The 21828-nt window shown below is 31.5% G+C and overlaps 2 protein-coding genes across 2 annotated transcripts; both read left to right on the top strand.

The window, feature by feature from the left end:
* The first annotated feature begins 10479 nt into the window (after positions 1-10479).
* On the top strand, positions 10480-12298 carry LOC141290283 (uncharacterized). The gene is made up of 4 exons (XM_073822466.1): positions 10480-10521; positions 10662-10797; positions 10935-11102; positions 11185-12298. The coding sequence occupies exons 1-4, from the start codon at positions 10499-10501 to the stop codon at positions 11836-11838; spliced, it is 981 nt and encodes a 326-aa protein (XP_073678567.1). The 5' UTR covers positions 10480-10498; the 3' UTR covers positions 11839-12298.
* A 657-nt stretch (positions 12299-12955) lies between these two features.
* LOC141289360 (uncharacterized) lies at positions 12956-20990 on the top strand (the record flags this gene model as incomplete). The annotated part of the gene is made up of 6 exons (XM_073821471.1): positions 12956-12987; positions 13914-13970; positions 14910-14956; positions 18530-18915; positions 19468-19599; positions 19704-20990. Coding segments are annotated over 6 exons (825 nt in total), but the record flags the coding sequence as incomplete, so codon positions are not given.
* Between the last annotated feature and the right edge of the window lie 838 nt (positions 20991-21828).

Genomic DNA, 21828 nt, shown 5'->3' with positions numbered 1-21828 from the left:
AACAGCATTTGTCTTTGGTATGAAATTATAAAAAAATGATACAGTAAAACAACTTGAAAATCACCACAGTGATACTTGAGGAGATGAAGAACAATAATCTGTTGGAGATTTCAGAAAACAATTTGATTTCATTTTTTTATGAATTTTTTAAAATGCCTATATAGCAATGTCAATTGCATATGTCGACTTTGGTATGGAATTATTATAAAATGATACAGTAAAACAACTTGAAAATCATCACAGTGATACTTGAGGAGATGCAGAACAAACATCTGGTTGAGTTTTCAGAAAACAATTTGATTTCATATTTTTATTTTTTTTTATACCTATAAAGCAATGTAAACAGCATTTGTCTTTGGTATGAAATTATAAAAAAAATGATACAGTAAAACAACTTGAAAATCACCACAGTGATACTTGAGGAGATGTAGAACAATAATCTGTTGGAGTTTTCAGAAAACAATTTGATTTCATTTTTTTATGAATTTTTAAATTGTCTTTATAGCAATGTCAATTGCATATGTTGACTTTGGTATGCAATTATTAAAAAATGATACAGTAAAACAACTTGAAAATCACCACAGTGGTACTTGAGGAGATGTAGAACAATAATCTGTTGGAGTTTTCAGAAAACAATTTGATTTCATTTTTTTATGAATTTTTAAAATGTCTATATACCAATGTCAATAGCATATGTCGATTTTGGTATGAAATTATTAAAAAATGATACAGTAAAACAACTTGAAAATCACCACAGTGGTACTTGAGGAGATGAAGAACAATAATCTGTTGGAGTTTTCAGAAAACAATTTGATTTCAACTTTTTATGAATTTTTAAAATGTCTATATACCAATGTCAATAGCATATGTCGATTTTGGTATGAAATTATAAAAAAATGATAGAGTAAAACAACTTGAAAATCACCACAGTGGTACTTGAGGAGATGAAGAATAATAATCTGTTGGAGTTTTCAGAAAACAATTTGATTTCATATTTTTATGAATTTTTAAAATGCCTTTATAGCAATGTCAATTGCATATGTCGACTTTGGTATGGAATTATTATAAAATGATACAGTAAAACAACTTGAAAATCATCACAGTGATACTTGAGGAGATGCAGAACAAACATCTGGTTGAGTTTTCAGAAAACAATTTGATTTCATATTTTTATATTTTTTTTATACCTATAAAGCAATGTAAACAGCATTTGTCTTTGGTATGAAATTATAAAAAAATGATACAGTAAAACAACTTGAAAATCACCACAGTGATACTTGAGGAGATGAAGAACAATAATCTGTTGGAGATTTCAGAAAACAATTTGATTTCATTTTTTTATGAATTTTTAAATTGTCTATATAGCAATGTCAATAGCATATGTTGACTTTGGTATGAAATTATTAAAAAATGATACAGTAAAACAACTTGAAAATCACCACAGTGGTACTTGAGGAGATGAAGAACAATAATCTGTTGGAGTTTTCAGAAAACAATTTGATTTCATTTTTTTATGAATTTTTAAATTGTCTATATAGCAATGTCAATAGCATATGTCGACTTTTTTATGAAATTATTAAAAAATGATACAGTAAGACAACTTGAAAATCACCACAGTGGTACTTGAGGAGATAAAGAACAATAATCTGTTGGAGTTTTCAGAAAACAATTTGATTTCATTTTTTTATGAATTTTTAAAATGCCTATATAGCAATGTCAATTGCATATGTCGACTTTGGTATGCAATTATTAAAAAATGATACAGTAAAACAACTTGAAAATCACCACAGTGGTACTTGAGGAGATGTAGAACAATAATCTGTTGGAGTTTTCAGAAAACAATTTGATTTCATTTTTTTATGAATTTTTAAAATGTCTATATACCAATGTCAATAGCATATGTCGATTTTGGTATGAAATTATTAAAAAATGATACAGTAAAACAACTTGAAAATCACCACAGTGGTACTTGAGGAGATGAAGAACAATAATCTGTTGGAGTTTTCAGAAAACAATTTGATTTCAACTTTTTATGAATTTTTAAAATGTCTATATACCAATGTCAATAGCATATGTCGATTTTGGTATGAAATTATAAAAAAATGATAGAGTAAAACAACTTGAAAATCACCACAGTGGTACTTGAGGAGATGAAGAATAATAATCTGTTGGAGTTTTCAGAAAACAATTTGATTTCATATTTTTATGAATTTTTAAAATGCCTTTATAGCAATGTCAATTGCATATGTCGACTTTGGTATGGAATTATTATAAAATGATACAGTAAAACAACTTGAAAATCATCACAGTGATACTTGAGGAGATGCAGAACAAACATCTGGTTGAGTTTTCAGAAAACAATTTGATTTCATATTTTTATATTTTTTTATACCTATAAAGCAATGTAAACAGCATTTGTCTTTGGTATGAAATTATAAAAAAATGATACAGTAAAACAACTTGAAAATCACCACAGTGATACTTGAGGAGATGTAGAACAATAATCTGTTGGAGTTTTCAGAAAACAATTTGATTTCATTTTTTTATGAATTTTTAAATTGTCTTTATAGCAATGTCAATTGCATATGTTGACTTTGGTATGCAATTATTAAAAAATGATACAGTAAAACAACTTGAAAATCACCACAGTGGTACTTGAGGAGATGTAGAACAATAATCTGTTGGAGTTTTCAGAAAACAATTTGATTTCATTTTTTTTATGAATTTTTAAAATGTCTATATACCAATGTCAATAGCATATGTCGATTTTGGTATGAAATTATTAAAAAATGATACAGTAAAACAACTTGAAAATCACCACAGTGGTACTTGAGGAGATGAAGAACAATAATCTGTTGGAGTTTTCAGAAAACAATTTGATTTCAACTTTTTATGAATTTTTAAAATGTCTATATACCAATGTCAATAGCATATGTCGATTTTGGTATGAAATTATAAAAAAATGATAGAGTAAAACAACTTGAAAATCACCACAGTGGTACTTGAGGAGATGAAGAATAATAATCTGTTGGAGTTTTCAGAAAACAATTTGATTTCATATTTTTATGAATTTTTAAAATGCCTTTATAGCAATGTCAATTGCATATGTCGACTTTGGTATGGAATTATTATTAAATGATACAGTAAAACAACTTGAAAATCATCACAGTGATACTTGAGGAGATGCAGAACAAACATCTGGTTGAGTTTTCAGAAAACAATTTGATTTCATATTTTTATATTTTTTTTATACCTATAAAGCAATGTAAACAGCATTTGTCTTTGGTATGAAATTATAAAAAAATGATACAGTAAAACAACTTGAAAATCACCACAGTGATACTTGAGGAGATGAAGAACAATAATCTGTTGGAGATTTCAGAAAACAATTTGATTTCATTTTTTGATGAATTTTTAAATTGTCTATATAGCAATGTCAATAGCATATGTTGACTTTGGTATGAAATTATTAAAAAATGATACAGTAAAACAACTTGAAAATCACCACAGTGGTACTTGAGGAGATGAAGAACAATAATCTGTTGGAGTTTTCAGAAAACAATTTGATTTCATTTTTTTATGAATTTTTAAATTGTCTATATAGCAATGTCAATAGCATATGTCGACTTTTTTATGAAATTATTAAAAAATGATACAGTAAGACAACTTGAAAATCACCACAGTGGTACTTGAGGAGATAAAGAACAATAATCTGTTGGAGTTTTCAGAAAACAATTTGATTTCATTTTTTTATGAATTTTTAAAATGCCTATATAGCAATGTCAATTGCATATGTCGACTTTGGTATGGAATTATTATAAAATGATACAGTAAAACAACTTGAAAATCATCACAGTGATACTTGAGGAGATGCAGAACAAACATCTGGTTGAGTTTTCAGAAAACAATTTGATTTCATATTTTTATATTTTTTTATACCTATAAAGCAATGTAAACAGCATTTGTCTTTGGTATGAAATTATAAAAAAATGATACAGTAAAACAACTTGAAAATCACCACAGTGATACTTGAGGAGATGTAGAACAATAATCTGTTGGAGTTTTCAGAAAACAATTTGATTTCATTTTTTTATGAATTTTTTAAAATGCCTATATAGCAATGTCAATTGCATATGTCGACTTTGGTATGGAATTATTATAAAATGATACAGTAAAACAACTTGAAAATCATCACAGTGATACTTGAGGAGATGCAGAACAAACATCTGGTTGAGTTTTCAGAAAACAATTTGATTTCATATTTTTATATTTTTTTATACCTATAAAGCAATGTAAACAGCATTTGTCTTTGGTATGAAATTATAAAAAAATGATACAGTAAAACAACTTGAAAATCACCACAGTGGTACTTGAGGAGATGTAGAACAATAATCTGTTGGAGTTTTCAGAAAACAATTTGATTTCATTTTTTTATGAATTTTTAAATTGTCTTTATAGCAATGTCAATAGCATATGTCGATTTTGGTATGAAATTATTAAAAAATGATACAGTAAAACAACTTGAAAATCACCACAGTGGTACTTGAGGAGATGAAGAACAATAATCTGTTGGAGTTTTCAGAAAACAATTTGATTTCAACTTTTTATGAATTTTTAAAATGTCTATATACCAATGTCAATAGCATATGTCGATTTTGGTATGAAATTATAAAAAAATGATAGAGTAAAACAACTTGAAAATCACCACAGTGGTACTTGAGGAGATGAAGAATAATAATCTGTTGGAGTTTTCAGAAAACAATTTGATTTCATATTTTTATGAATTTTTAAAATGCCTTTATAGCAATGTCAATTGCATATGTCGACTTTGGTATGGAATTATTATAAAATGATACAGTAAAACAACTTGAAAATCATCACAGTGATACTTGAGGAGATGCAGAACAAACATCTGGTTGAGTTTTCAGAAAACAATTTGATTTCATATTTTTATATTTTTTTTATACCTATAAAGCAATGTAAACAGCATTTGTCTTTGGTATGAAATTATAAAAAAATGATACAGTAAAACAACTTGAAAATCACCACAGTGATACTTGAGGAGATGAAGAACAATAATCTGTTGGAGATTTCAGAAAACAATTTGATTTCATTTTTTTATGAATTTTTAAATTGTCTATATAGCAATGTCAATAGCATATGTTGACTTTGGTATGAAATTATTAAAAAATGATACAGTAAAACAACTTGAAAATCACCACAGTGGTACTTGAGGAGATGAAGAACAATAATCTGTTGGAGTTTTCAGAAAACAATTTGATTTCATTTTTTTATGAATTTTTAAATTGTCTATATAGCAATGTCAATAGCATATGTCGACTTTTTTATGAAATTATTAAAAAATGATACAGTAAGACAACTTGAAAATCACCACAGTGGTACTTGAGGAGATAAAGAACAATAATCTGTTGGAGTTTTCAGAAAACAATTTGATTTCATTTTTTTATGAATTTTTAAAATGCCTATATAGCAATGTCAATTGCATATGTCGACTTTGGTATGCAATTATTAAAAAATGATACAGTAAAACAACTTGAAAATCACCACAGTGGTACTTGAGGAGATGAAGAACAATAATCTGTTGGAGTTTTCAGAAAACAATTTGATTTCAACTTTTTATGAATTTTTAAAATGTCTATATACCAATGTCAATAGCATATGTCGATTTTGGTATGAAATTATAAAAAAATGATAGAGTAAAACAACTTGAAAATCACCACAGTGGTACTTGAGGAGATGAAGAATAATAATCTGTTGGAGTTTTCAGAAAACAATTTGATTTCATATTTTTATGAATTTTTAAAATGCCTTTATAGCAATGTCAATTGCATATGTCGACTTTGGTATGGAATTATTATAAAATGATACAGTAAAACAACTTGAAAATCATCACAGTGATACTTGAGGAGATGCAGAACAAACATCTGGTTGAGTTTTCAGAAAACAATTTGATTTCATATTTTTATATTTTTTTTATACCTATAAAGCAATGTAAACAGCATTTGTCTTTGGTATGAAATTATAAAAAAATGATAGGTAAAACAACTTGAAAATCACCACAGTGATACTTGAGGAGATGAAGAACAATAATCTGTTGGAGATTTCAGAAAACAATTTGATTTCATTTTTTGATGAATTTTTAAATTGTCTATATAGCAATGTCAATAGCATATGTTGACTTTGGTATGAAATTATTAAAAAATGATACAGTAAAACAACTTGAAAATCACCACAGTGGTACTTGAGGAGATGAAGAACAATAATCTGTTGGAGTTTTCAGAAAACAATTTGATTTCATTTTTTTATGAATTTTTAAATTGTCTATATAGCAATGTCAATAGCATATGTCGACTTTTTTATGAAATTATTAAAAAATGATACAGTAAGACAACTTGAAAATCACCACAGTGGTACTTGAGGAGATAAAGAACAATAATCTGTTGGAGTTTTCAGAAAACAATTTGATTTCATTTTTTTATGAATTTTTAAAATGCCTATATAGCAATGTCAATTGCATATGTCGACTTTGGTATGCAATTATTAAAAAATGATACAGTAAAACAACTTGAAAATCACCACAGTGGTACTTGAGGAGATGAAGAACAATAATCTGTTGGAGTTTTCAGAAAACAATTTGATTTCATTTTTTTATTAATTTTTTTAAATGCCTTTATAGCAATGTCAATAGCATATGGCGACTTTGGTATGAAATTATTAAAAAATGATACAGTAAAACAACTTGAAAATCACCACAGTGGTACTTGAGAAGATGCAGAACAAACATCTGGTTGAGTTTTCAGAAAACAATTTGATTTAATATTTTTATATATATTTTTTATACCTATAAAGCAATGTAAACATCATTTGTCTTTGGTATGAAATTATAAAAAAAATGATACAGTAAAACAACTTGAAAATCACCACAGTGATACTTGAGGAGATGTAGAACAATAATATGTTGGAGTTTTCAGAAAACAATTTGATTTCATTTTTTTATGAATTTTTAAAATGCCTATATAGCAATGTCAATAGCATATGTCGACTTTGGTATGAAATTATAAAAAAATTATACAGTAAAACAACTTGAAAATCACCACAGTGGTAGGCCTACTTGAGGAGATGAAGAACAATAATCTGTTGGAGTTTTCAGAAAACAATTTGATTTCATTTTTTTATGAATTTTTAAAATGCCTATATAGCAATGTCAATAGCATATGTCGACTTTGGTATGTAATTAAAATAAATGATACAGCATATAACATACAGGACATGCAGAACAATAATCTGCTGGAGTATTAGTTTGATTTCATATTTTTATGATTTAAAAAAATGTCTATATTGAGAAAAATGGTATAAATAAAAAAAACTTTGGTATTCAATTATAAAATAATGAAACCGTTAAACAGCATGTAAATCACCACAGTGATAGGATGCAGAACAAAAATCTGTTGGAGTTTGAAGAAAAGAATTCGATTTTTATATTTTTATGATTTTTTGCGCATGTCAGATTAATAGTTTTTTTTTTTTTGGGGGGGGGGGGGGGGGGCAGAGATAGAGAGATTGTTAATAGCATTGGTCCTGACTACGGTATGCAGTTCTTAAAAGCAGTTTAGTAACATGAAATGCGCCGCGTTAGGTCGGAGGTGTTTGTTACCGTAAATATCTATATAGGCGCGCAACGTAACTTTAGGCGGAGATGGCGTGACCGCACTTTTACGAAGCGCAGATGGTGTGACCAGGGCCGCTGCTGGCCAAATGGGTGCCCTAAGCAGAAATTTACTTTTGTGCCCCTCCCCCAAATATTACGGAAGTTATTTTTGGTCAAAAAGGTAAATAAAGAGCGAAATAGCAAGATCAAGAGCAAGAGTTTTATCAACAAAAAAAGAGTTACCTCCAATAGCTATGATTAATACAGTTGTCTGATTGATTTAATAATCTCAGAATCATACAAAAGGAAATTAAGCAGTTTTACTATAAAAACCATGGTTATCTGCCTTTTTTATCTATCTTTCTTTCATATCCATGCTTGTAAATTGTGTTTTATAGAATATATAATATTTGTGTTTGTCTGTATTTTTGTACATGTTTTTACCTGTACATGCACTGTACATGTGGCAGTTTTGACAATAAAGCTGACAAGGGTTATGATGTCCACATATTTTTGTTGAGGAAATGATAGGAAAGATTATGTGGACATTTTAATTAAATGTTTGGTCAATATTAAACAAGGAATTCGATCATCATGTAAGTGTAACAACTGCATTTACCAGGCCTTTGGTGCCCTTTTCAGGCATTTCTATTAAAATTGTAATGTAAACTGTTAATTTTGTATTAGATTATGTATTTTTTTAACACTGTTATTTAATGGCACCATATGGTCATTATTAATCAGTAATCATAATTGCCTCAGTGTTTTAATATAATGCATTTTAAGTCATTTTGTTTACTTAGATCTGCTTGTATTCATATTAAGAAAGATGCGTTAGTCGTGGAATTATTACCGACATTAAAACACTATTAACGTCGACAGAATAAAATAAAGTTTCACAGGATTATGAACGTACCTAAGTGATGCACGGGCTTCATCTTGGGCTTTTTTTTTCTTTCGTTTCTCGGCGCCGGACTGTTGATGTCTCTTACCAGGACCAGGCATATTGTTCATCAATTATTATCATCATTTTTGGCCAAATAGGCAGCCGTAAACAGAGGTAAAGGCGCGTCGCTGTGCGTAATCACGTGTGCTTACTAGCCTACTCTGCATTCACAGAAAAATGCAATATATACGTTTATATTTTTGTTTATTTGTATATGTATATTATTAATATTAATTTATTATTATAATAGGCTATATAAAAACTAAAATAAATAATAATACAAATAATAAAATAATATAACAAATTTTTTTTGAGCAGCTGGGATTGGGCCCCCTGGGAGTTGGTGCCCTACGCAGACTGCGTACTCTGCGTATAGGGAGCGGCGGTACTGGGTGTGACCGCAGTGCCAATGCAGGGCTGGTGTGTTTTCTAAATGAATGTTTTAACTGAAGATCAAATATGGCGTTTTTAAAAGTTTCAGTCAATTCGCCCTATCTACGTTCCATTAGGCGGTTCATATTTCCAAAGTAGCAAAACAACATTTACGGTATTTAGTTGCCATATCAACTAAGAACTTCAACTTTAAAGGTGATTTTCTCAGTATTTTAATTTTTTGCATCCTTAGATTGTAGATTTTCAAATAGTTGTATCTCGGCCAAGTTTTGTCCTATGCTTTTTCAGCTTTCAGATAATGTATAAATCTCTATTTCAAATAATTGACCCTATGACTGGTTTTGTGGTCCATGTCACATATAGAGAAAAAAGTGCGAAAACGGCAAAATTAAAAAATCTTTTGAAGGATATATCGCTGAACGCTGGACACTGCGATGTGCTCTGCTATTATTAAACTATGCTATTCTATGACATTATCGATGTAATATACAATTTACCTTTATGAATTTTAATGAGAAACCACAAGAAACAGGTAAATAAAGACAATGTTTAATGTTCTGAAATTATTATTTCAAGAAATGATGCATTAGGCTAATTTATTTGTCTCCTGTTCTGTGAGAGCTTTGTGTGGAGGGAGGAAAGTGTGTATCTGTGTTTTTCTTAATGTCTGAATGTGTTTCTTCATCTATTTGTCCACATTTTTTGAACTAGTCTACTGTAGCTGTGTGCTACGGCCAGGGCTGTCCCAAGCATGGTTGCAATGTGTTCATTGTCAAACTGCAAAATTATATTATTTTTAATTAATAAAAAAGATTATTTCATTAAAAAAAAAAATAATAATAATAACTTGATTTAATTGACAAAATATTTTAGTTTGACTTGTATTTTTTTAATTATTAGATCAAATAACATTTTAGGCTGTCACATGTTACAACGTGCCCCTCAGATAGCCTACCCCACCTCCGGGGCATGTTGTCACATTTCACTTCCATTATTTTGGGGTAGGCTAAATAAAGAAAAACGTAGGCCTATACACTGTAATTATAAAACAAAGCGACATATTTGTACTAGATACGTTTGAAATTAACGTGAATTACTCTCGATTATGAACCCCACGGATTTACACTAACTGGAAGTCAAAAAGTCTTGTAATGTTGTGCTCCGCTCTCCTCTATATTGAAATAGTGACAGTAAAATCACTAAATACACAGGTATAAGCATCAGATTACTTAAATTAATTTAAAATGTAGGCCTATGGTGTGTTTGAACGAAACACTAGATTACAGTAGCTACCGAGTTCAAAAAGCACACAATTCGAAAAAAACTCAAACATGTTTATTTAGGTAGTCGCGACTTTATTTCTCTCGTTTGTATCATTGGAAAGTGCACGACTAAAGCAGGGTGGGGATGGCACAATGTGAATGAACTAAAACGTTCGAAACATTGTTCTTACTTCCTCATGTCAGTCATTACTTAACGACGGTTGCGGAATGGCAGCGGATAGGAAAAAAAGGTAAGTAGATGTATTCCCTTCTTGACTTGTTTTATTCATTAGGCTTTAAAAACGAAGTCTATGCATAAAAATCCATTAAATGTCAGTTACATTAACGAAATTCTGTGCCCGTCCTGTAATTAAATCATTTTATCGACCAGACAAATGCCACTTGGGTTGTTGAAGATCCGTGAGTTTAACAAGGAGAACTTAAAAACCTGTGGGTTGCACCTAATTGGTCATGTAATGGAAGAATTTAAAAAAGAGCAAAACAAACTTAAAACATATGTTAATGAGGTATGTACACATACACATATAGAAATCATTGATTATGTTGCATATAGCTTACACTAAAAATATGCACATAATAATAGTATCAACAACAATAACAACAACAATAACACGTCTTTTCAAATTTGTTAACTTTTTTCAAGATTCTCCACAGCATCTTCTTTTTTGGGGTCATTCATAAGGACTGTCTCACTCCCGTAGACTTTTTAAATGAACAGACTGAGATTGTACAACAAGCATTTCCAGAACCATTTGATAAATACAGGAGTCACTTACCAAAACGGACACCATTCTCAATCCTGTTAGACATAGTAAGAATCAAATTAAGTTATGTATATACTGTATTTGTGTTGTATATTTATTAATTCCTCATTTACATTTGACTGTTTTTAGATGCAGCTTACATTTGGCACAAAAGAGAACATCATGAGAGAGCTTTGCAGTCTAATGGAAAAGCTGAAATTTCCTTACCCTCTGGACAGACCAGCAAACAAAAACCAGCGCTACTACACACTGGAATCCACTGTCATTTGCGTTTGCTCCAATAGCCAGTGCACATCACAAGAATATTTTGGTGCTTCTTTGGGTTGTAGGACAGAAAATGCCAAAAGTATTATGATATATTCCTCATGTCTAAATACGTGGCATGAGTATGTGTCATATGCAGTAATGTCATTTCAACATCAAACAGAGGGTGAGAGTTTACAATTTCATAAGTCTATGCAATGCCAGGCATATATAAGGGATTGGAATGACAATGTTTACAAAGAAAGACAGCCATGTATGAACTGTACGCGTCTTTTCAGTCTTCCAGAAGGTACAGAACAAGAACATTATCCTTATGGAAATTGTGCAGAGACAGAGTGCTTGAGCAAACTCCTGTTGAAAGATCAGTTCATGCAAGAAAATACAGAAATCAGGAATTACACAACTGACAAAATGAATATGTTCAAAGACCGTACCAAGAAACTTTTACAAGGGAAGCTTGCTTCCATACCTTCTCTCAGCAATAGAAATAATAATGATCTTCTATGGTTTAACCCATAAAGGTCCAAGTTAGAGCAAAAAGGGTTTTCACTGTAATTCATTTAATAAACACTCAAATTTGTCATTGTTGATCATGTTTTTAGCTCTTTGTGTTAAGATTCAAAAATCTTAACACAAAGTGCTAAAGTTTGAAGTTCAAAGTTTTCCTCTTTATTGATTACATGACGTGACATTTTGTAACCTTATATTCATCAGATTTCAAACCGGTTCAGACTGGTTTGGTACATGGTGTGCATTGTGTACTTGACATGACAGAGCATGATTATCATAGATTCTTCTTAGTTTGCCTTGCAAATGTTTGACAGTGCAAGCCACACCCTGAGTTTCTGGTTAAAGTGAATGCATGAATGTCATTCCCTTTCATTTTAGCTCTAATACAATACATAAATTGTCTATTCTATATAATTGGCAATGGTTAATAATATTCTAAAATATTTTGTGTAATTGTGAAAATAAAATGTTACAGCAAACAAAATTGAGTGTTCTGTTTAATTTCTGAAGATGCCTTTATTTCATAGTAGAGCAGGTGAGAAAAAAATCAAAGCATTTTTTTGGCCAACAAATGTTGTAATTGAAGTAAATGTATAATGTGACAAGCCCAACATTTTTTTTTGCCAATTTAAATTGAAAAACACATGTTTTGACTCAACACCTTATTGTCACTGACTTCCTCATATGACATCTACCCCTGGCCTTTCCTTTATGAAAAACAAGAATACCATTGACTACAGAAAAATAAAAACATTAACAAACAAACAGCTAAATTATTATATGACTTTGGGTTCCTATATTTTCTGCTGTTTATTTCAGAGTGTTCTTAAAATGTTATATTATTAATACATCAAATAAGATCCAGTCATTCAGTTTCATTTGGTGTCTTTGAACATATTGAAAATTTTAAATGTTAAGTAAGATATATTAGCCAAACACATTATTTTGGGTGCAGGTAATTTTCTTTCTGTTAAATAGGAAAATCAACAGGTGATTTCAATATAATTTTGTATATGCGCACATCACCTTTCAGGAGCTCCACCTTCATGAAAACTGGTTGGAAAACAACCACACCTACAGGTACTTTTTTCCTTGTAACTACCCATAGATTTTAGAGAACATCTAAACACCAAACAGTTGTCTGGTGAGAGAAGTTGGGTAAGTTTTTTTTGTTAATTTTTTATTTTTTAAATGTAGATTGTATGTTGTATGTAGATTTTGTAGACCTAACAAAAAGTTTTTTATTTAAAAAATAATAATAATAATAAAATACCACAGCCATACACATTTTTATTTTTAAGAAAAAAAAAAAGTCTAATTTGTTGGATTCAATCAAAAATTAAAGTAATTGGTGGGATTACAGATATCTAGAATGTAAGACGGGGTGTATTGTATGTTGTTTCTTTCAAGCAATATTTCTTCCTGGTCTAACCCTTAAACATATGTAAAAGTTGTTGGTGTAACATAATGGAGTCAGCTTGATTTAGAGTCATATTAAAGTATTATTTTGTCTTGAACACAACCAGTTATTTTATTTATTTATATTTATTTTTGTTTATCTTTTAATCTTTGTCTGTGTCGTTTGTCTTTGTCTTTCTTTACTCAAAAGTAGTCTATGTACTGTAGGCTTTTATAATATGAAAACCTCAATCATTCAGAAATACAAATTTTCTGGTTTGGAAATTAATTTAAATGTAAGCCAACTTTGTATGTAAATGAAAAAAAGAGAAAGAGAAAAAGAGTGAAAGAAAAAAGAGAAAGAGAGTGTTCTCATTGTTCCTTGTGATCAGTCTGTCAGGCAGAACCAGTTTTGAATGCTCTTAGCTGAAATGGCGGACATGAGGTGGACATTTTGTTTTCCTTTTAGTTTGCAATATGTATATGTATATGTATATGAGTTTTGAAATATGTTCAAACAAGTAACTGCATTTAAATTATATACTGCACTGCATTACACCATGAGATTTTTGGTTATCAGAATGTGTTGCCAATCCACGCAAAATTAATGTAAAATACACATACAGATTTAAAATAAGTATACACTATATTTTCCTCCTTTTAACCAATGTATTTTGTTATGGCAGGATTGTATCCAGTACACTGTGTCCATCCACTGCATACAATCTTAACTTCTCTGACAGGTAATGTGTATGTTTGTATGTACTGTATGTGTATTTCAAATAACGTACAGTCAATTCTAGACATTTATTTTTATGTATGATTTTAATTTTGAATAGTTGCTTCATAAACATATTGCACATTTACAATTACTATTGTAGTGTATGACAAGAATAGGACAGGTTAGAACAAGAATAGAATAGGTTGTCTGGGACAATTTCCACAACACCCTGCCCACCCTCTTGAACCAGGTATGACTGATAGGAAACAATTCACAAAAAGGTCATTTAGACATTTAAATCCAAATACTCTGTTGGGTGGTCAGTTCTTTCTTATTTATTTATTTATTTATTTTCTTGAGAGGACACAAAAAATGTAGCCTATTCAGTAATACCTTGTATTCTTTTCTCCAGAAATGTTGATCTAAGAAATTTGATTTTGCACAGCTAAACATTTCTTTTTCTTTTTTAATTATTCAGCAAATAAAGGTTTAATATTACTCATTGTTCATAACAGAGTCATTATAGATAATTGTTATTTGATTGATTTAATTATTTATTTATTTATTTATTTTAACCATATAGTACAACGTTAAGAAGTCTTCAGTCTTGAAAACCATGACAACCAAGTAAGTATAGAATTGTTCCATCGCTGTTCATTCTGAAGGACAGGGTGGGAACAAGGGAATTGGTATACTGAGACTGATGACTTCCAAAACAAATGTTCATTTTATTTAATTATATTTATTGTTTGCTATACTGTAAGTGTGCTTAATTTATATTGGTTTGCATGTTGCTCTCTTTTTATTCCTCTTAGTAACACTGTGTTTTTTTTGTGTGTCCATAACCTCAACATTGGCAATTACACTCTGTAAACCAAATTTAACAAAGATAATAACAGCAAATAAATAAAACAACATTGTATACTTCTGAACATGTCTAAAATGTAATTTCACTCTTTAGATCCCCAGAAAAAATCAAGGAGGAATTTCTGTCATTCATTGAAGAAGGTAAGAAAGGACAAGTTAAAAATATTTTAGCAAAGAAATCAGCTACAATCTGTTAAAATCAGTAACCAAACATAGTCTGAAGAAAGAAAATAAATCTTTTCAATTAATACAGTTTAAGGAATAAAATAAAATAACATTAAAGGTGCCATAGAATGGAAAACTGAATTTACCTTGGCATAGTTAAATAATAACAGTTCAGTACATGGAAATGACATACCATGAGTCTCAAACACCATCGTTTCCTCCTTCTTTTATAAATCTAGTATTTGCAAAAGACCATCGAAAAATAGGTCAATTCCAACATAACACCGACTGTTACGAAACATTCCCGAGATCGTTAATAGTTACACCTCCAACATTTGCATCGCCCAATCATCACTAACGTCAGTACATCAGTTAAACAACGTGAGTCACTCAAGGGACACGGTTAGCTTAATGTTAAGGGTAGGCTGTTACATTGCAGTACAAAAGATTTCACTTACCACATAAACAGAGAGATGCCTGCGCTGATGATGGTGAATGATGGTGAAATAACTGCGCTGATGATGGCGACCAGTGTGCGAATTATATCTTGACAATCGGGGGGGGGGGGGGATGCACATAGAGAATGCACATAGAGGGGAACATTGAGTGGGTGTGTCGCCGTGCAGTGATGATAGAGACAGGGGGAGAGAGTGAAACCAGAGCGATCGCAGCTGAGGAACAAGCCGCTAGAGAGGGCAGTTGCCTCATTTTGTCGTTACCTGGGCGGGCCGCCCAAGTAAAGTCTATGTATGGGAAACGCTGGGTAAGAAGTTCACATCCCTATTTGACTGATAAATTGATGATTATGAAAGATCGCGTTTACTCTTTCACTGTTTAACTTCCGAGCATAGACGTCTAAATATAAAACATGAGTGATGGGTGGTCTAATTTTACTTTACTTTTAGGCAATGTTTGAAAAGTATATAATATATAGTATATAAGTTCGTATAACAAGAAAAGGCGTCTTGAACACTCACCGTGTCTATCGGTAGGCTTCCTATTCAGCAGACTGAATTTTCCCGCTTAGGCTGCTGGGGCAATTGGTATGAACCCTTATAGGGGTGGTCACAGGTTAATTTTATATTTATATTAATTTACTATTTTTACTATGAGTAATATTTAAGATACAGATCAGTGCGAACAATTTACCACTATTTACAAGGAAGACCCCCCTTACATCTTGTGTTTATGTCCTTCAGGGGGGATAAAGCATTAATTAGGGGGGGTCAGACCCCCCAAACCCCCCGTAATTCGCACCCTGATGGCGACTGATTTACAGATCTTGAGAATCACTGAGGAGCAGCTCAACTTGTGTGATAAGAAGCACTCCCTCTGCATTATAAGGTTACACAGAGCACATGGATTACTGCAATGAGACTAAAATGTCGGCGATTCAAAACGGCAGATTCAACAAACCGCATATTAAAAGGGGCTAGAGCTCCTAATTAAATATATATATTTTGATCCATGTTATATTTTTATCCATGTTATATTGAGCTCTGTGAAACAGCCAATCAGAGCAGAGCTCATTAATATTCACGAAGCTTCCAAATAACAGAGTATTTCATTCCAGGGGCAAATTCTAGGGTTGTAAATGGACCTGTAAAACCATTTCTGGAGATTTTTTGCTCTTTCCTATGCCAAATACCTTCTATGTAGAAATCAGAGAACATTTAAAAATATTCTCTCAATGCATTCTATGGCACCTTTAAACTCACTGCAAACGTGACACTTTTAAGATGGCTGCCTACACTCTTAAAAAAAGGTGCTTGACACTGCCATAGAAGAACCTTTTTTGTTTAAATGGTTCCATAAAGAACCTTTAACATCTGAAGAACCTTTCTGTTTCACAAAATGTTCTTTGTTGCAAAAGTAGGTTCTTCAGATTATAAAAAGGTAAGAAAGAGATGCTTCTTTAAAGTACCTTTGACTGAATAGTTCTTTGTGGAACCAAAAATGGTTCTTCTATTGGCTTAAAGAACCTTTTGACGGACCTCTATTTTTAAGAGAGTATAACAAAAGGATGACTGTGATTGCAACCTTCAATGATTGAGGCTGTAATGGATTGTCTGCTGTTCACTGACAGATGTACTACGTTAAAGAAAAAATCGCCTTCTGATCGAATAAAATGTTTTGTCATGTTTTGGAGACTCCTATTTTGTAGTAACGGGACTGTGTAGAGCACATGTGCAAATACTGAAAGCAGATCTGTATCAAGATCTGTGACATTTGCACAACATCTCTACAGAGTATTACTGTAAAGTGTGAGTGATTCCAAAACATGCCTCTTACATTTGGAACAACCTGAGATTGCAGCAAACCTTGGGTAGAGTTGAAGATCCATCCCGCTTGGATATTCACTTGGACAAATGTGAGTTTCATTAGGTAACCTGAGGCAGTTTTAATTTATATGCTATTTAACGTTTGATGATCGCGTTCATTTACATATGCATCTGATTGCTTTCGCTGGTTTCTGCTTCTTCTTCGCCTTTGTTTTCATCCGAAGATGAAAGCTGTACTCGTTCAGAAGACGTGTAATAGCGCCCCCTACTGTAAACAGTATAAACACGGAAATCTGGAAAATTCTGTCAATGGCGGGGTAAGAGTTAATGTATGACACATGCGGCTTTAATACATTATAATTGTTTAATAGTTTTCTCACTCTTTAATGGGATTTGTTAATTGGTTCACTCAATTAACAGAAAAAAAAGAAAAAGAAAAAAAGAATCTCACAATGGACATCTCTAGTCCAGAACAAGAATAGGATCTGTCATCGTTAATAAGTAATAAGGAAAATATTGATGAAAAACACAAAGCTCCTGGAAAAAGAAAGCATTGCAGAAATGTCATAAAAACAGCTTGCAGATGAATTCTGGACTTATTCATTGGCAGATTCTTCAGCATCATTATACAGTTTCCTGGTGTCTATTTTAGTGACCCTGTCCTTCAATACTTCTTCAACTAATGGACTGCAGAGAATTGATTGAGAATTGAAATCTTCACAATTTGTGAGGATCACTGACATTACAGTCTGTTATTGCTCAGATTGTGTATATAGTGGTGAAGAAGCTCAGAAAATCCCTTCCTGGAGTTGTATGATCACTGAAAAAAGACATTTGTTCCATGCAGCAAGGATGAGAAAACTGATCACCAATGGAACAAGAGTATGGAGTCTCTTTTGTGGGACATGCCAAATTCAGGAATCACAATCAAGACAATGAGCGTGAGATGTTTTATTAACTTCATGTCATCTGACACACCAGTACCACTATTCTCTTGTTTACTGAAATGCTGAAGTGAATTTTTGCATTTATTGGATGAAGGCTAATAGGATTCACCCATATCTCTTATTCCTGGAATTAATCAATACAGACAATACATTAACGTGTTGTGTGTGTAATTAACATTCTGTGTGTGTACAGATGTACAACAATAAATAAATGTACTATTGTGTACTATATAAAACTATATACATGTGTCTGTCTGCGTATTATACTTCTTTATTTCTATTCTAATCTATTAGTAACTAATAAAAAAATTGTGCCTTAGATGCTGTGGACCTCGGTGGAATAGCAAATTTCGTAAAGCATCATTGCAACTCGACAATTTCTCTGTTGAAACCAAGAAGTTGCACTCTGAGAATTTGTGGGCTAAAAGAAACAGTGTACGAAGGAGATGAAGAACAGCTTGAAGCCTGGAAAGATTATTACCTGCCAGAAAGGATGGAAATGGAGGTAATTGGTGCCATTGATGACTTCCCATGTGATGCATTCGGTCTGCAGTTGGTGCTTTTGTTGGGTAAAGATGGAAGGGTCTTTGCATATGAGGATGAGCTTTTGCACCTCGTAGCAAGGAATTTGCGGGACCTGTTCCAGTGCGAAATGGTTTTCCCTGGAATAGAGACCTTCAAGCTTGGAGAATGTTTTGAAGAGCCGGTGAGGTCACAAACATACATTATACATTTATTTATTACTCTTATATGTATACTAACATTTCACTGAACAAGAAGTTTATATTGAGTGGTTTACAGTTTAAACAAAATGTTGACCAATACTTTCCCTGTTTTAATTTGCTAATGACAGTTTTAAACAAAGCCAAAGCCAGATTGATTGTTCCGATACCGAGCTTCAGATTTTTGAATCAGTTGAATCTGTTTTGAATCAGGTGAATGATTGATAAAACAGTTACTTTCTGCTAAAAAGACTGACAATTTGTGCAGAATGGACAAATGAAAATAATGGTAAATGTAGTAATACAATATGTGAAAAGTCCCAGTACTGTATTGGAATATCACTTAGCCTATCAATAAGATATAATAAGTAACTAAGTAAGAAGATTAAACCATAACGCTGAACATTCTGAATACTAGATTCCAGATATTTTATGATGGTATAGATATAGTGAATATCTAGGGATTTGCTAAAGGTATGTGTTAATTATGTTAATCATATTTAGTGTTTATGCATATTCTTTTGTTTGCTGCACAGACTGAGGAAGAATATCTTGAAATGATGGAAAGTGAAGATGTCAAAAAAATGAAGAAATTACACATGGACTACAGAGAAACTCTGGAGCTTGAATTGCTGAACACTATGAATGAAATTGCACAGAGCCGTAACGTAAGATTATAGATTGTTCTTTTCATTTATTTATTGCCATAAATGTGAATATAATAATAATAATGTTTACTAAGTTCAACCACCCTTCCTTTTTTGGAAAACAGGATGATAAACAAAAACAAGTGGTTTCAGCGAAGTTCACTTCAAGCACAAAAGAAAGATTTCAAGAGAATTCATCAATATGCAGTTGCAAGGTGGAAAACAGAGAAAAGGTTTGGTACAATCAGTATAATAACAGGGCTTTTTGTCTATCAAGCCATGGGGTTATTGTGTAAAATGACATGAATCCAGTTCAAATGAATCTTGATCTTTTGCTCTTTCAGAATGCATTTAGACTTCTGTCTTGTAAACAACATTTAACTAGAAAATATTTCTCAGCATCTATCTCTCAGTTAATTACTGAAATACAGTACATACGTCTTCCATTTAGCTGAATTTGATCAGAGTGGCTTCATCAGGTGGTGTTGATCCCCTGGTAAATGAATTGGTTACATACAGCAAATCAATTTTCTGAGATTTTCTCTTAACTTTGTGCTCCTTGCCCGTGAATGCTGTTAAAGTGGGTCATTTAAAACTGATCAGCTTTATTCTTTATTCTTTCATTTAAAGAATGATAAAAAATTGGCATGCCATACTAAACTTTGGTAAATTATGTTGTATTTTGAATCAAACTTTTTTTTTTTTTTAATGTGAATTCTTTTTACGCATTCTTGGGGTGGTCTCGTTAACCAACAGTGCATTTCCATTTGCAAACTGAAAAGATGTGTTATTGGTAAATTATTAGAGCAAACTATTTAGTATTTGCCTGTCATAAAACAATTCCTAGACATTCAGCACATAAGATTAATATTATGTAAATTTATTTGTATTAGTAAAGTAGTCAGTGCAGCAACCAGTGGACCAGTTAATTGAAATTTAAAATAGTACATTTCATAAGACAAAGTTTTATTATGTATTTTATAAATTACATTAAAAATTATCTAATTATTAATGAAATTAAGTGTATTTTAAAGTACATTGTTGCCAAAGCAAGTAATACAAACATTCTCTAAAAGCTAACCATGTTAATGCAGCTACATAAAAAAGAAAAACCAAGAAATACTGAAGTTGTCCTTGCACAGAATTGCCAGTCCATATTTTGCTGCTAGTGGGGATACAGTATATTTCTTTGTAGAACTCATAAATTAATGTTTCAAAAATGGTTTGTGTATATCACAGTGCTTACCTCTGTATTTTTATTTTCTACTGTCTTTATCTACCACATGTACAATAATGTAGATAGACTGTGTGCAGATCTTTATTTTTTTTAACGTCATCTGGAATGTAATTTGATGTTACCTCACATTGTAATTTGTTTTGCTGTAATAAACTGTGCCCAGTTTAACTGAAAACATGATGCAGTTTACATTCATTGTAAAACGTAAAGGATTATGTAAAATAACCTATTGGTAAAAACACAATACATTATGCTTATATTATGAAGACAACACTACCAACACATCAACAATACAACTGTGTTTTTTGTGGATCTATGGAAGTTTAGCTTGCTCAAACACCTGATGTTCAAACAAGCCCTTTTATTGAAAACGAATCTCTCAAAATGGCTGCAAAGAGGACATTTATTAAAAAAAGAGATCTAAGAAAACAGAAAGTAAAAATATTCCCTTCAAACAGTGAATAAGGAAAACAAGAGCAACACTTCAATTAGGTCACATTAGTTAATGCATTAACTAACTTAACTAACAATAACCTGACAATAACTATTTATTACAGTAATAATCTTTTTGTTAATGTCGTCTTGCACTAGCCTGACCTCATGCATCATGTTAGCGACCCAGTGTTTACAAAGGAAACATGCAAAGAAATTCAAGCGCCCTTTACAAAAAAACAATGATGTCAGGCAATGAGTTGGAGTTTTTTGCTCAACCCATTTTTTTTAAACCCAACTACACAGACGAATAACTAACTGCGCGTGACCTTTCCAATGTGATTACTTAATGTGTGAAGTCACGCATGCACTTAGCAGAGCTAGGTCAAAATGAGCATTTGTGGTTAAAAAAAAGTATATACATTTTTATTTTATTTTTTTAGAAAATGACCGATCGTTTTGCTAGACACTTATTCCTCTGCTGGGATCATATAGAGGCCTTTGAAGCTGCATTGAAACTGCTATTTGGACCTTCAACCTGTTGATCCTTTTTGAAGTTCACTATATGGAAAAAATTCTGG

This window comes from Garra rufa, chromosome 17, assembly GCF_049309525.1.
Source record: "Garra rufa chromosome 17, GarRuf1.0, whole genome shotgun sequence".
Classification (NCBI taxonomy): Eukaryota; Metazoa; Chordata; class Actinopteri; order Cypriniformes; family Cyprinidae; genus Garra; species Garra rufa.
The sequence above is the reverse complement of the archived record's forward strand: the minus strand, read 5'-3'. Positions and strand labels throughout refer to the sequence as shown.

What these genes read in the sequence shown, in the direction of transcription:
- LOC141290283 (XM_073822466.1), top strand. Translation starts at nt 10,499, where the DNA reads ATGGCAGCGGATAGGAAAAAAAG. An exon ending in GCAGCGGATAGGAAAAAAAG is followed by an intron (nt 10,522 to 10,661) that starts GTAAGTAGATGT and finishes TTTATCGACCAG; the next exon opens with ACAAATGCCACTTGGGTTGT. An exon ending in TTAAAACATATGTTAATGAG is followed by an intron (nt 10,798 to 10,934) that starts GTATGTACACAT and finishes ACTTTTTTCAAG; the next exon opens with ATTCTCCACAGCATCTTCTT.